At 41.5% G+C, this 16471-nt stretch overlaps 1 protein-coding gene across 1 annotated transcript in view; it reads left to right on the forward strand.

The window, feature by feature from the left end:
• gxylt2 (glucoside xylosyltransferase 2) overlaps window positions 1-15537 on the forward strand; it is a 37973-nt gene extending 22436 nt beyond the window's left edge. The window contains exons 3-7 of the mRNA XM_036571546.1: window positions 4693-4824; window positions 4900-5151; window positions 8950-9073; window positions 13448-13620; window positions 14470-15537. Of these exons, the coding sequence (XP_036427439.1) occupies window positions 4693-4824; window positions 4900-5151; window positions 8950-9073; window positions 13448-13620; window positions 14470-14658 (870 nt within the window). The 3' untranslated portion in view covers window positions 14659-15537. The remainder of the gene's footprint in view (window positions 1-4692; window positions 4825-4899; window positions 5152-8949; window positions 9074-13447; window positions 13621-14469) is intronic.
• The last annotated feature ends 934 nt before the right edge of the window (window positions 15538-16471 follow it).

Below are 16471 nucleotides of genomic sequence, written 5' to 3' on the forward strand. Positions count from 1 at the left end.
AATAAAGTGTTACTACAGTATTAGCAAGTAGCTGTTTATGTTAAAACCTTTGCAAGTATTTTTATTCCTTATTTAAAAAGTGAAACGGTGAAAATTATTACAGCCAACTTGCTAAAAATATTTCAAAAGAAGGCAGAGAGTTTAAACTTTTGGCAGGCAGCGTATTTCTTTAATATTTTGCAGTCTGTGTTTGCCCTTAATGAATATCTCCCTCCGTCTCTGCGATGCTCAGAGTTATCTAGAAAAGCATAACCGAGTCATTTCTCTTCTTGCTGACTCAGGCCTTCAACTCTTATCTGAACATCAGGCCATTTATTACCTCAGAGTGTGATTCACCCTGTTGGAGTTGCGTTTTTTAACCCTGGCGCTTTTTAAGGTCAGGCTTGCAGCAGAATTACTTTTCTGGACTGTTACTCAACTCATATTGGCAAGACGGCACTGAACTGCACACGTCCTGTGGCCTCCGGCGCGCAGACGTGTTTGCGTATCACCAGAAACCGCGACTGATGAAAGAAGCCGCTGAATGGTGGCTTTGACCGCGCCGAGATTCTCGGGTCTGTTGTGCGAGCGGCTCCGCGGTAGCCCTCAAGCAGTGTCGGTTAGACTCAGACGCCCCAGCTCGCCCTCTGCACTGCTCTGGTGGTGAAGCCGGAGGTAACGAAGGCGGGAAATGCGTCTGCCTCATCCCTCGTGCTTTGATCTTTCACCCATATCAGCTACGTGGCAGCCGGCTCCTGCCGCCGTGATCTCTCCCTCTGAACTAAATTGTTTAATAATGTTTGCGAAGGCGAGGGGGAGGATGTAGCGTGTAACGGTGCGGAAAATTATCGGCTGCCACAGAGCGGGCGCTTTTCGGAGGGGCCTGCGGCTGAGCTAGGCCGTCGCCCTGGTGCTGCATCTCATAAACAACGTCAGAAAAAGGAACAGAATGTAAGCAGCAGGAAGCTTTTGAAGGTGTGAGAGGAAAAGCACTCTGAGTCAGTTGCACCGAGTGTTGCATTAAGCCAGATTAACGCAGGTCTTAACAGTTCACAGTGTTGAGGTAACTGGCCAGGATCTCCTGCTGGGCTTTTAATTTAACATATTTTGTGATGTTCTACGGTGCACAAATGTAGCTCATCTTACTTTTTTTACTCTGACAGTCGTGTAAATGCACACCTGCTGCTGATTGAACTTCCACATGATGCCTTTTGTTCTAATTCAGCTAGAAGTGCTTGACTGGCTCAGGACAAAAGAACTGGAGGGGGTGGAAAGAGCTTGTATGCAAGCTTAAAGGGGAATTCCGATGATTTGTTTCTGTATTTTGTTTTGTTTTTCTTTTTTTTTTTTAATTTCCACACACTTCAATCACTGAGATGTAAACAAAGTCATTCAGAGAGGCTTGATATGAAATGGTTCATTGTAGAGAAACATTTCTTTACAGTGGTGGTGATGGGAACCAGGGGTCGCTATGACTGCAACACAAATATAGCCATTTTGTTTGCTTTCCAAAACCACCAGTGAACCTACACGAGAACTTATACACCGCAGTGCCGTGTCTGATCCACTCAGACCAGCACAACACACACTAACGCACCACCACCACGTCAGTGTTACTGCAGTGCTGAGAATGATCCACCACACAAATAGTACCTGCTCTGTGAGGGTCCATGGGGGTCCTGACCACTGAAGAACAGGGTAAAAGGGGGCTAACAAAGTATCAGAGAAACAGATGGACTACAGTCTGTAACTGTAGAACTACAAAGTGCACCTATATAGTAAGTGGAGCTGATAAAATGGACAATGAGCGTAGAAACAAGGAGGTGGTCATAATGTTAAGTCTGATCGGTGTATACAGTACCAGTCAAAAGTTTAGACACATTCTCATTCAGTGTTATTTCTTTATTTTTATTATTTTCTACATTGCAGATTAATATTTAACATCGAAACTGCGATGGAACACACATGGAATTATGTAGTAAACAAAAAAGTGTTAAACAAACCAGAAGATGTTTTATACTTTAGATTCTTGGAAGTTTTGATTTCTTCAATAATAAGCTGCAGTGTAGAAAAATAATAAAAATAAAGACAAACCACTGAATCAGAAACTTCTGACTGGTACTGTATTTAAGGTTGATAATGGTGAAATAGTATCAAATCTGAAAAGAAGTTTTCTTTAGGGACTTTTTTTGTCTCACAACATCCTGTATGTACCCCTTTGTCATAAATATAAAACAAAAAATACAAAAACGTTCTCAACATTTTCAGTAAACAATGCTGTCTGCATCAGGCAGTGTATTCACAACCTTTCCATGCAATCAGTTTCTGTGAGGGCGATTTTAAAGGCATTAAATGCTTCAGATGTCTGGTTCCTATAACCACCACTGCAATAGGAACTTGAATTAAAGCTGAATTAAAACTCCAAGTTCCTCTACAAACCACTCTGGATTGCGGTGTTTATCTTAGTTTTGGAATTCGGCTTTAAGAACCAAATGATTCATATCACAAGTCACTTCTTGAACAGGAAATACAAATAGGAAATAGGTGTGCGTCTTATTGTAATTTCACGATCCACCCTCGGCCGGAGGAGGATGAGTTCCTCTTTTGAGTCTTGGTTCCTCTCAGGGTTTCTTCCTCTTGCCCTTAGAGAGTTTTTCCTTCCTTCACTCACCTTCAGGCAGTCCGACTAGGGTCTGGACCCGGATTTGGGTAAAGCTGCTTTGGAACAGCATGCTTTCCACAAACACAATTGAATTGAGCTTTACACAGTAGATGAAGTAGACCTGCTTTTTCTTTGTGGTTTCTGTTCTCAGCTGTGCCTTATTTAAGCGATCACACTTCAAAAGGCTGCTTAATTGTATCGTATTCATGTAAACGGTTCTCAGTAGTGGTGTGAAAGGCCTCTGAAGGTGACAGTTCAAAAGCATTGCTGCTGGAATAGATGATAATAGATATTATTTCAATAAAGGGTGTGCTCATTAATCAGCCGAAATAAAATTGAATTCTCTGGCATTCATTTCAGATTATTAAGTCCTGTTGTTCTTTTGTTTTTTTTTTTATTGTTTTTATTGTCTGTATTCCACTACTGTGTAAATGTGAGCCCTGTCATGAAATATTAGCTGAAGATTGATTGACTTATCGATACATTTTGGGTATAATGATACACTCTTTAAACTTTCAGACAATGCAGATCCGTTAGACATTATAATTAATGGACTGTCCAGATTCTCCTCAATGCATTGTCACATTTCCACCATGCACCCTGTCACAGTTCATTGTATGCTGTTGATGTGTTTGTTACTCAGTGGTCTGCTGGACCCACCACATTATTGTTTTTAAATCAATACAGCCATAACAATTTATGTGAAAATACCAGATGTTTAAAATATCGCAACTGTCCAGCGTAGGGTTCTCCTTTAGCAGCTGTAGCCAGTCAGCAGCCTGTCCATGTCGTCCACCCTCTCTCACACACACAGACACACACTAATAGCAGGCCATGTAGGAGGAGAACAGAGTGAAGGACACAGCACCTCCACACTTTTACTCCCCACAGGTTCACCCAACACCACGTGTAATATAAATGTGGGGGGTGAACAGAGTGAAGACACTGAAAATGGGTTATTTTATATGTTCTTCACAGAAAATGAGCAAAGGACAAGAATCTGAGGTTGAAATAATAATAAACCACATCATTTTTTCTTTGGGGGGTCCCACAGACCCCCCAAAACCACACAAGGGTTAATTACAAGCCTAAATTGATCAAATCAACTGATTAACTCTCTCGCTTCCTAGCCGTCCATACTTAGTAGCTCGCAACTGACGACCCAGCTCAACTCAAATAAACAAACATTATTTACCACTGTCCTGTAACGTCGTTATTAAACGCATCAAATAAACAAACAATACTGACCGCCGCCCTCTAAAGGTGTTATTAAAAACATCAAATAAACAAACGATACGATACAATACTCACGATACTCACGATACCCCGCCCTTTAATGGTCTTAACAAACGTCAAATGAAAAACATTACTCACCGCTGCCCTCTAAAGGTGTTTGTTCTGACATAAACGAATGATTGTGAAAGCTAATTAATGTGGAAAATTATTGTGATCCTCCTAAATAATTGAGATACGTCTTGACAAGCCTAATAGCGAGCTTGAGTAGATTAAGCTTGATGGACCACTTTAAGATGCTCATCTTAAACAAAGTCAATAACGAAGGTTTCAAAATCAGTATTGATATTGGAAAAGAAAAAGTGGCATTGTTTCAGCTCTATTTAGTACTGAATACTATTTAGTATTCAGTAAACTACCTGCATATTATGTTTGTATGTGGCCAAAATTAACCCCTTAAAATCCCAGGCTTATTAGATGCTGAGGCTTATTGTTCAGTAAATACAGGGACATGATTGCACGCTGGCTGAGCTATTCTTAGGTTATAGAAGTGTGCAAGAAAACTGGCCATTTAAGGGTTAAAATATCTGGCTGATTTCAAATGAAAATAAAACATTATTTTGTTTTTATTGTAGTTAAAGTTTTTGGCATTGAATTGTTTCCTAAAGATTTGTCATGGAATTAAAGTCAGAGATTTACACCCCCAGTTCTCAGGGGACAGTCTGTTCCACGCTAATGTCACGGGTTATCGGAGTCTCTAGAGATAATGCGTGACGATTACTGTGAAGCTGTCTGACCATCTCCAATTTCCCTCGCAGCTGAGCCAGTGGCCGCGGCCTCTCACCTCCAAGTTCCAGTACAGTCTGTACCCGATCACCTTCTCTGTGGGAAATGCTGAGGAATGGAAGAGGCTCTTCAAGCCATGTGCTGCCCAGAGGCTCTTTCTTCCAGTGAGGACCATTTTCTATCTGTTTCTCTTCACGTTGTTTGGACAGATTTGCTAACGTGGCATCTTCTACCCTCAGGTGATCCTGAAGGATGTGGACTCGTTACTGTACGTGGACACCGATGTGCTCTTTCTCCGGCCTATGGACGACATCTGGAAGTTCCTGAAGGCCTTCAACAGCACTCAGCTGGCAGCCATGGCTCCAGAGCATGAGATCCCCAAGATTGGCTGGTATAGTCGCTTCGCCAGGCACCCTTTCTATGGCGTCACTGGGGTCAACTCAGGGGTCATGCTGATGAATCTTACACGGATTCGGAGCACCTTGTTCAAGGTGAGGAAGGATATAAAGATCTCTAAAGATAATTACATCTTTTTATTGACTGTTGGTTGGTTGGAGAATGGCGTGTTCATTTGCCTAATTAATGCTGCTTGAACTTCCAATAGATATCCACAATGATACTTTATTTTTTTAATTTTATGTCCATTTCACCATCTTGGCTGTAAATATGTCTTAGTATGTGCTGATGTGCTAGTAAAGGCTAAAAAATATAAACGAAAACACAGACTCACTTTGCTCTGCTTTAAGCTTTAGCTCAGCTATACCGTTTTTCTCGCATCTCTGGCAGGAAACTTTTCCTCAAAAGTAGAACAGTTTCTTGTAAAACGTCTCTCAACGTTCAATTTTTACGAGGCTGAAGTCGTTTCTCATTCGCCAGCTTCTTGTTTGAATTTTCCCGTTCCACCTTAAATGGTGCCTGAGGTGCCAGAATGTAACTGCTGCACCATTTAAGGTGGAACGGGACAATTTGAACAAGACGCTGGCGAATGAGAAGCTGACTTCGTGACTTTTCAGTGTTTGACAGTTTCTCTTTGCAGCTTAAACATATCAGGACACCAGCTGGAGTGATTATAAATGCAAATACGTCAATTTGTCTCCAAATTATTAATGTTTGTCTTAAATCTTTCCCTTTTTCGTTAGCTACTAGCTAGGTGAGAGTATTGTCTGGGTTGCTATGGTGACAAGCAGTCTGCGCTGATCTTCAGGGTTAAAGGGTGAATTAGCAGTTCTACATTAACTCCAGAGTTTAAGACCATTTACTGTTAAACTGTGTTGAACGATCAGCAGAGCTTTATTTTACTGTAAAGGAGGATTATTTTATTTTAACCTGCAAATCTAATTCTGCTGTGGAGCCACAACAGGGCAGTAAAAGAGGCGCATGCGGCTCCGGAGCCACGTTTTTTTCTTTTCAGTCGTCATAATTTTAATACTGTAAAGTTTGGTCAGTAGGGGGAGCAGTGCACTATCTACTAGGCCTCAAACTCTGCCTACAAGCACAGCCATTGGCTCATGAGAGCTGAATGCCGCTTCCTTCCGAAACACCTGCATGAATTAGGCTGTGCTTCATGTAAATGATATGCAAATTAGCTACTGGTAGGCCTACTGACGGACTTACCATATAGGCACATTTTGGAGTTCTCTGCATACTTTATTTATTTACTCTGTTAATCAGTTGTCAGGACCCCCTCAAGACCACCATGGAAAAGGTATTTTTTGGGTGGTGGATTATTCTTAGCGTGACTGATGTAGTACAAAGTGCACCACTATGGCAAGTGTACCTAATAAAATGGCCAGTGAACTAAGAAATCAACGGTTTTTCCATGGTTTTCCTGTTTTCCTGTTCCAGCCACCTCGCCCAGACTAGCATTCCCAGATATTCTTACCTTACCATCAAGGTAAACTATCAGGTTTCCCCCCATTTCCCTGCATGAACCTTCTCGGTTAAGGAGATATTGACATATTCTTTGCACATTTTGCATTTATTTTCCTGCAAGATCTTGAAACATTTTTATTACAAGGTAAAAGTGCTTCTCTACAGGATTGAACCATTAACGACTTCTCGTTTCTGATTTACTACACAACCATTAATCACACCTCTGCTGTTCCCAGGGCTTTACGACCCTCTTTAAGTGGATGAGTGGGATCTCCAGGACCTGATAAATGAGAAGTATTAAAACCTGACAGTGAGGTTTTTTGACCACGTCAACATAGCCAGTCTAATTTATGAGTATTTGAGGATTCCTGACATCATCCGAACTTCTAAGATCAAATGCAAAAATGTCGGCTGCCAGACAGACAGTATATTTAGCATATCGCTGCTGTGGGAACAAAACCTCGTATCTCTGAACCGGTACCTTTACAGGAGAAGGAAAAAGACCTACTTTACTTTTAATGTAAGTCAATGGAACCAGAATTTTTTCCATGTCGTTTTGGAACGTTTCTTTTGGTCCATTCATCAGGAAATTTATGTCAATATGCCAATATAAATAGCAAAAGGCATTTTCAAAAATGGAGATCAGAGGTTTTCTTTTGACCACAGTGATAAACACAGATCAGGCGTAACGTTATGACCACCTCTTTGTTTCTACGCTCGCTGTCCATTTTATCAGCTCCACTTACTATATAGGTGCACTTTGTAGTTCTACAGTTACAGACTGTAGTCCATCTGTTTCTCTGCATACTTTGTTAGCCCCCTTTTACCCTGTTCTTCAGTGGTCCGGACCCCCATGGACCCTCACAGAGCAGGTACTATTTGGGTGGTGGATCATTCTCAGCACTGCAGTAACACTGACGTGGTGGTGGTGTGTTAGTGTGTGCTGTGCTGGTCTGAGTGGATCAGACACAGCAGTGCAGCTGGAGTTTTTAAACACCTCAGTGTCACTGCTGGACTGAGAATAGTCCACCAACCAAAAATATCCAGCCAACAGCGTCCTGTGGGCAGCGTCCTGTGACCACTGATGAAGGACTAGAGGATGACCAACACAAACTGTGCAGCAGCAGATGAGCTATTGTCTCTGACTTTACATCTACAAGGTGGACTGACAAGGTAGGAGTGTCTAACAGAGTGGACAGTGAGTGGACACAGTGTTTAAAAACTCCAGCAGCACTGCTGTGTCTGATCCACTTGTACCAGCCCAACACACACTAACACACCACCACCATGTCAGTGTTACTGCAGTGCTGAGAATTACCCACCATCCAAATAGTACCTGCTCTGTGAGGGTCTATGGGGGTCCTGACCACTGACGAACAGAGTAAAAGGGGGCTAACAAAGTAAGCAGAGAAACAGATGGACTACAGTCTGTAACTGTAGAACTACAAAGTGCACCTATGTAGTAAGTGGAGCTGATAAAATGGACAATGAGCGTAGATAATGTTATGCCTGATCGGTGTTTTGTGAATATATGGATTGGGCCGTACAACAGCCAGACATTCCTTGTGTCCTGCATTTATTGTGAAAAGGCAAAATGGAATGTCTGTAAGACAGTTCAATAGCCTGAAATTCCAGAGACTTTAAAAATGCATGGACAAAACTCCAAAATGGCTTTCCTTTCTCAGTAAGTGTTTGAAAATGGACACAGTCTCATGCCTGAGATGGATCTTGGCAGCATTTTGTGACTGAAATGACTGACCTCTGCTGAGGAATTTGCTTCTTTATTTCGAAGCTAATGTCTGAATCGGAACAGCAGACAGAAGTCGCCTCTGGCCAGCCATCGTTTAACGTTCTGTGCCACTGGTTATAGTAATGAGACACAGCTGCTTTATCACTGTGATTGTTTTGTGATAATCCAGTCGAGGGTGAGGCTGATGCTGGAAACTTTTGCAAGTAAAGGGTCATGTAGCTATTTTTAAACGGCGTGTTGGGGGGGGTGCTATTTTTCTTAATCAAGCTTTGAGCCGCAGTGCTTACCGTGTACATCCTTTGTGGTTTGTTGCATCTGACAGTCGCCCGAGGCTTAAGTCCTCACATGTCCTTGAGATTTCTACTCACATGAACCCTTCTAACCGACGCGACTCAGTGCCTGTACGAGCAGCTGCAGATTGAAGTCTGCTGATTGCACTCTGAAGTGCCTATGTGGGTGTCTTGAGTTTGAATTAGCATAATTCTGAAACCCACAAAGAGCTGTAATTTCAAACCTGGTTACTTTTTCAGAAGACCTTGGGAAAAATGAATAGGAAACTTCTTCTGAAGGGGAAAGAAAGGCTGTCGTTTCTGTATGAACAGATGTCTGAAAGTAAGCCGCCAGCCTCGGCGTCGAAGAAAATAACCTGCCACTCTTGATTTTACAGAACAGCATGATAGCTGGCGGCCTGTCATGGGAGGACCTGCTTCATCCGCTTTACCAGAAATACAAGAATCACATCACGTGGGGGGACCAGGACCTCCTCAACATTATTTTCCACTACAATCCAGGTACTTTTACAGTTGTTCAAAAGCTGCTTTCGATTATTTGATGCTCATTTCTCTGGACTAAACTCAGATGAACTGTAAAATGGTTGGAGTAAAGCTTTGAACACTCACTCTGACAGTAAAATGATGGTTGGATTAAATTTTGCACAGTTTACATGACCGGCTTTACCTGTTTGGCGTCCAAATTTACTTCCTTTGCTCACTGCTGCTACATAGCTAATGTGTAATGGAAGTTTAAAGCCACCAGTTAATACAGGGTGATTCAGAAAGATTCATCCGATTTCAAAATGATTTATTTTACTTGTAAATAATTACAGATCAATGCAGTAAACTGTAAATAGTGTAAATGAGCATAAAGTTTATTATGTAATTGTACAAGGTCTCAGTATGAACCTCCTCCAGCTGTACAGACAACATCAACGCCATAGTCAGATTCATCCCATACTGGATTGAGCATGTCGGGTGTCGCTGCACTCACGGCTCTTTCAGTGCGATTTCGGAGATCAACCAGTGTTGTGGAACCAACGACGAACGCTCTGAGCTGTTGGAGCTTCACTGCCCACGAAAATCACTCTGCACAGTTATGACAGATTCGCTCTTATTGAAGTGGAGAACGCAGAACACTTTCTGCTCAGGGGTCTCATCTCCTCTCAGACTGAAGGGAGCCACCAAGAGGAGATGACAGTCAGAAACTCTATGACCCCCTCTTTCAATTGGATTGTGATTGGTTCCTAGGCACCTCACGGTTGTAAAAATATGGCGCTTTGAAATCGGATGAATCTTTTTGAATCACCCTGTATAACAGTATACAAAGTCATACAGGGTCATAAACTACATAAGCAAGTCTATTTATAATCACTCAAAGGGTCCATGTCCTACCCTTTTGACTTTTGTGCGCATTTATACACCAAAACAAAATTATTCCTTTTTTTACATGACCATTTTCCAGCCTTATTACCTTAAAATTAAACAGGCTGTTCTGTTACTCTGCCTAGGAATGTTATATGTGAATGAGCTCTGTTCTGATTGGCTGTTTTGTATTGTGCCTCATTTAAAAAGCAGTCCAGGCTAAAACACTCCTTATAACTTCAGTGTGGACTCAACAGATTTGAGGCAAATGCGTGATGATTTAAGCATGCACCAATTAGCACCATGCTAATTGGGGGGGATATATGCATTAATTACTTAACTACATTAGCATCATAGCTCCATTATCAGAAGTGCAGCGACACTGACGTGGTGGTGGTGTGTTAGTGTGTTGTGCTGGGACGAGTGGATCAGATACAGCAGTGCTGCTGGAGTTTTTAAACACTGCGTCCACTCACTGTCCACTCTATTAGACACTCCTACCTTGTCAGTCCACCATGTAGATGTAAAGTCAGAGACAACAGCTCATCTTCTGCTGCACAGTTTGTGTTGGTCATCCTCTAGTCCTTCATCAGTGGTAACAGGACGCTGCCCACAGGACGCTGTTGGCTATTTTTGGACTATTCTCAGTCCAGCAGCGACACTGAGGTGTTTAAAAACTCCAGCAGCACTGCTGTGTCTGATCCACTCAGACCAGGGCAACACCACCATCCAAATAGTACCTGCTCTGTGGTGGTCCTGTGGGGGTCCTGACCACTGAAGAACAGGGTAAAAGGGGGCTAACAAAGTATGCAGAGAAACAGATGGACTACAGTCTGTAATTGTAGAACTACAGAGTGCTCCTATTTGGTACTTAATAAAGTGGACAGTGGGTGTTGTTATGAAAAAATATCAGTTATCAGCATAAAATTTCCATATCGCTGCACCCCTACTAAGTACTTAATAATGAATAATTATGCAAAGACATTATAAATATTTTACATGGAAATATCAGTGCAAGTCTGTGGGATTTTAGTTTTTTCCTCCTTAAACAGCACCACACCACTTAATTAGATTAATTTCCTTAATCACCTAATATTATAATTGGCTGTGTAATTATCTGAACTAGATTAGGTCTTGCATCACTGGAGCAAGTACTTACACAACCCCCCCCCCAACCCCCCCGCCGCCTCCCTTCGCCCCTTGAAGGTGAAGTAAAAGCTTGCCTTACACGGCTGATTGACTTTGACTTTGAGTTCGTAAGATATTTGGAGATTATTACATTAAAAGCTCACAGGTTGTGCTTTATAGACCAGCTTCAAAGCTCAAACCCTGTTAGCTGAGGGGTGTAGTGAGCTTTGCTGGACTAAACTAACCTGCCTCATCCTTTTCGACCCTTGTCAGAAAATCAATACGATCGTCCAGATATAAGAGGAGGCACTTTTTCCCCCGCGCCCTCTTTCTGAGCGAACCTTCGGAAAGTAAACTCGGCAGTCTGAACGGGATTTGACAGATGAAAGAGCAGCTCTGTGTGTAGGTAAACACTCCGCTAGCCCGGAGCGGCTGTGACAAACTCAGAGCCAGGTGTGGGGATTAAGTGCTCGTGGTGATGAAGGAGACTTGGCACAGGCTGTGTTTGTTTGATGATTGTACTGGATTGTGCCCAAAGAAAAAAAAGACCCGGTGACAAGCATTCAAAAATGTGTGGAATGGATGTGACAAACAAGCATGTTGGCTTGACTTACTAACAATGCATATAATAATTATATATACAGATGAATTAAATTAGACTGACTCGTTTGTGCATTTGTCTTTGTAATGGTGTTTAGTACTTGCAGTTCTTATTTTGTGTGTGTGTGTGTGTGTGTGTGTATATATATATATATATATGGACCATTCTACCAAAAATATATTTAAAAAAACATTTAAATGAAAATGAATAAAAAATTCAAACCATTTCCAAGGATTATGTTATGATCTATTTAAACCCAAGGTATTAATTAAGATAGTAATGAGTTAAGTATATCACTGCTGTCGGAAGAAAAACTTGTATCTCCATTTCTGTCGTTTTTCAGTTTTTTACATAATTTGAAAACGCCTGTTGCTCTTTACATTGTATGTAAATTTCATGATGAATGGACCAAGAGAAACAGCCCAAAATGACTTGGAAAAAAAGTAAAGCAGGTTTTTTCCTTCTCCTATAAAGTTACCATTTTGGAGATACAAGGTTTCCTTCTGACAACAGCGATACACAAAATCATCATTTATAGTGTATTTTCTATTGGGAGGTGTCTGTCCTAAACCCTAACCCCTAAATTTACACTTGTGAAAATCAAAATTACTTTTTTTGTATTTCACATTTTTATTTCTTTTAGTGAAGTTGAAAGATTTAGATTTTCATGAGTTTTATAATAAAAACACCTTAATAAAAATGTCCCATGTTTTCATGTCATTCCTGAAACACAAAGAATTTTAGTCTATAGGCGGAGCCTTATTTTAGCCACGCCCCTGCATTTTAGAGCAGGAAGTGAGGCTGCATCCCTGTCCCTCATGGCCACATGGTGAGCAGTTAGATCCCATTGTTTTGAAGTAAATGTGTCCCAAAGTCTGAAAATCAGTGTGGAACATTAAGAATTATCACTATGGAAACACAGATTTTCAATTCTGCAATTTAGTAAACTTTTTTGACTTTAAAGCAAGTCAACAGAATGATTCATATTGTAGTGCTGGGTGAAGCCCAGCTGCAGCGCACTGCATGTTGCTATGAAACAATCTATGACTGTAGCCCTTTCATTCAAATACAGTTCTGAAATTATTTTTAAAGCTAAACCTTGAAAGCCTCCACTGTAACAAGAATCCATGAGCTGTATGAACAGGAGTGAAAGGCTACAATCACAGAGGAGTTTAACCATTGACTGTGTATGTGATACATACGCACTCATTGGTTGGAACGTGCAGACACTGTTGCTCTCACTGGACGTTGGTGATGAAAAATGGAAACTGCATTCACTCTGTGGAAATCGTGATGTTCAAATTCAGGTTCTGCGTTCGCATGATGACAATTATATTACTGAATTATTGAAAGTAATACATTACTGCCACTACATTCTGATTGGGTTTGTTTTGTCCACTCATTTTTAAATAGAAAAAAGATCCTTAGGATCAAATTAATAGGGGCAAATAAGACAAAGGTGATTACTCCTAACTATTACTACTACTACTATTAATATTAGTAGTATAATAATTTTGTACGTAGTTTGACCAGAGGAGGATGGGTCCCCCCATGTGAGCCTTGGTTCCTCCCAAGGTTTCTTCCTCAGCTCTGAGGGAGTTTTTCCTTGCCACTGTCGCCCCTGGCTTGCTCACCTGGAGGATTTACAGTTCATGTTGAAACTTTGTTCTAAACGGATTTCTGTGAAGCTGCTTTGTGACAACATCAGTTGTAAAAAGCGTTATACAAATAAATTTGATTTGATTTGATTTGATTACTCACAATTAATATAAATGTAATTTTATTTTGTGCCTCTGTAGAATGCCTGTACACATTTCCCTGCCAGTGGAACTACAGGCCTGATCACTGCATGTACGGCAGTAACTGCAAGGGGGCAGAGGAAGAGGGTGTGTCCATTCTTCATGGCAACCGTGGAGTTTACCACGACGACAAGCAGCCAGCCTTCAAAGTTATATACGATGCCATACGCGATGTAAGTAACCTCTAAACTTTTACCCTCCGATAAAAAATAGTACAAGTGTATTAAATATAATTGTTCATGTTTCATCAGCTTCTGGTGAATAAAGTCAAATAGTACGCTCTGTGAGTTTCCATGGGGGTCCTGACCACTGAAGAATAGGGTAAAAGGGGCTAACAAAGTATGCAGAGAAACAGATGGACTACAGTCTGTAACTGTAGAACTACAAAGTGCACCTATATAGTAAGTGGAGCTGATAAAATGGACAATGAGTGTAGAAACGAGGAGGTGGTCATAATGTTATGCCTGATCAGTGTATAAATGCATTGGTTGTATTGACATCACAAAAACAGTGTGGGAAGTGAGTGGCATGTCACTTTACCATTATTTATATACCACATCAAACTCTTCTCTATTTCAAATTTCAGTTTTCCATGATATGAGCCTTTGAGTACCCTTGATATCAGAAGAACTGCTGTATGAGGACGTGTCTACAGACTTTCCATATAGTGTATAAAGTATAAAATGGTATTTATTTGTGGCTGGAAAGCAGAGAAATTCCATTTTCTATGTAATTCTCTTCATCCTCTTTCTTTTCAGCTTTAAAGAAAACAAACTGAAAGTGTTGCGGCTGCATTGTGACTTTGTATTATTGTATTCTCCTCTACTTTCCCTTTGAAGAGTTTTACATCAGGAAGCCGTCTCTTCAGTAGGAAGTCCATCGTCTAGCAGGGTTACGCGCCCCCTCTGCTGTTCAGAAGTTGATATGAAATGTGCTGGAATGAAAAAGGTCATTCATTCAACCTCCGTTATTTATTCTTTAAACATATTTCTCACTGCGTCTTTTGTTCTCTTGTGTTTCAGTATCCTTTTGGGGAAAACCTGTTCCAGTCCTTGTTTTACCCTCTCCAGACCAAATTCCTGGACACGGTCAACACGCTGTGCGGCAGAATTCCTCAGGTGTTCCTCAAACAGATCGAGAAGACCATGAAGGCCGTTTTTGAGCAGAAAGTGATCCGGCATGCTCGAGCGCCACACAGACAGCGACGCTGAACTGCTCCGAGAGCCGCCTGGGAACGACAAGGTGAAGCGCTGATTCTCCACCAGAATGTTTTTAGAAATGGAAGATGTGCAATACCAAGGACTTCTGGTGTGGCCTCCAGACCAGCATCCTCCGCCTGGAGAGCATGAAGGAGAGCTTCGTGGATGGACTGAAGTGGATTTCAATGGAATAAATGGCAGCTTGACTCAGGAGTTGGTCTCCAAATAAGAGTACCACTAAAGAAGGGCTCAAAGGATGAGCAGTAAGACACTCAGTAAGGATGACATGACATGGACCTTGTGGTTGATTGGTGTATGTAGAATCGCCAGAATGTATCCGTAAAGTGGAACGAACGGTGGAGAAGATGATTTTTTAAAGAAAACCTGTTTCGTCATACAGTTTGCACACATTGCATTTTCAAAGAACCCAAGTACTGAAGATGTTACGAGAAAAGCCACATGAGGAGAACTGCTTAGCACACAGTTGGCAGACACAAAGCCATGTTGAAAATTCAACTATGGACCAGTTAACGGGTCAGGCGAGATCAGTGGACGTTGCTGCTGCACTTGAATGTGGGTCGTGTTGTCAGACCTGAAGATCTAGAATGTTCTTGAAGAAAACGAATCGTTGTTGTCGGAAGAAAACCTTGTATCTCCACAATGGTAACTTTACAGGAGAAGAATAAAACCTGCTCTGCTTTTAATGTAAGTCATTTTAGGTCATTTCTTTTAGTCTGTTCATTGTGAAATTTACATACAATGTAAAGGGCAACAGGTATTTTCATTCAAATTGTGTAGAAAAACGGAAAAAAGTCAAAAATGGAGATACAAGGTTTTCTTCAGACAACAGCGAAATGCTTCTCTGTCACTGTATTCACAGTGAGGTTTTGAATCAGGAGTGTCCGTCAGGGGTGCAGGTTAGCACCACAGAGTTCAGCATTTTCTCTGATCTGAATCAGCTCATCAGCTAATGTTTGGTCATTTCAAGCAAATTAGATCATTATTAATAATAACATAACTAATTCTGTGCTAGAAACTGACAATTTCAACGATTTTTCGAAACCTCTGCATAATTAAACGCTTAAGAAATAAACAGTCATTCAGAATGGTGAGATAAAAAATGCTCAATGCTTAAAAACCATACCAACACAGATTTCCCCAGACAGCGAGCAAACACTGATCAGGCATTCTGACCACCTCCTTGTTTCTACACTCATTGTCCATTTTATCAGCTCCACTTACTATATAGGTGAACAGTTACAGACTGTAGTCCATCTGTTTCTCTGATACTTTGTTAGCCCCCTTTTACCCTGTTCTTCAGTGGTCAGGACCCCCATGGACCCTCACAGAACAGGTACTATTTGGGTGGTGGATCATTCTCAGCACTGCAGTAACACTGACGTGGTGGTGGTGTGTTAGTGTGTGTTGTGCTGGTCTGAGTGGATCAGACACAGCAGTGCTGCTGGAGTTTTTAAACACTGTGTCCACTCTCTGTCCACTCTATTAGACACTCCTACCTTGTCAGTCCACCTTGTAGATGTAAAGTCAGAGACGATAGCTCATCTGCTGCTGCACAGTTTGTGTTGGTCATCCTCTAGTCCTTCATCAGTGGTAACAGGACGCTGCCCACAGGACACTGTTGGCTGGATATTTTTGGTTGGTGGACTATTCTCAGTCCAGCAGCGACACTGAGGTGTTTAAAAACTCCAGCAGCACTGCTGTGTCTGATCCACTCAGACCAGCGCAACACACACTAACACACCACCACCACATCAGTGTTACTGCAGTGCTGAGAATGATCCACCACCCAGTACCTGTACCTGCT

Source organism: Colossoma macropomum, unplaced genomic scaffold (genome assembly GCF_904425465.1).
Source record: "Colossoma macropomum unplaced genomic scaffold, Colossoma_macropomum, whole genome shotgun sequence".
NCBI lineage: Eukaryota > Metazoa > Chordata > Actinopteri > Characiformes > Serrasalmidae > Colossoma > Colossoma macropomum.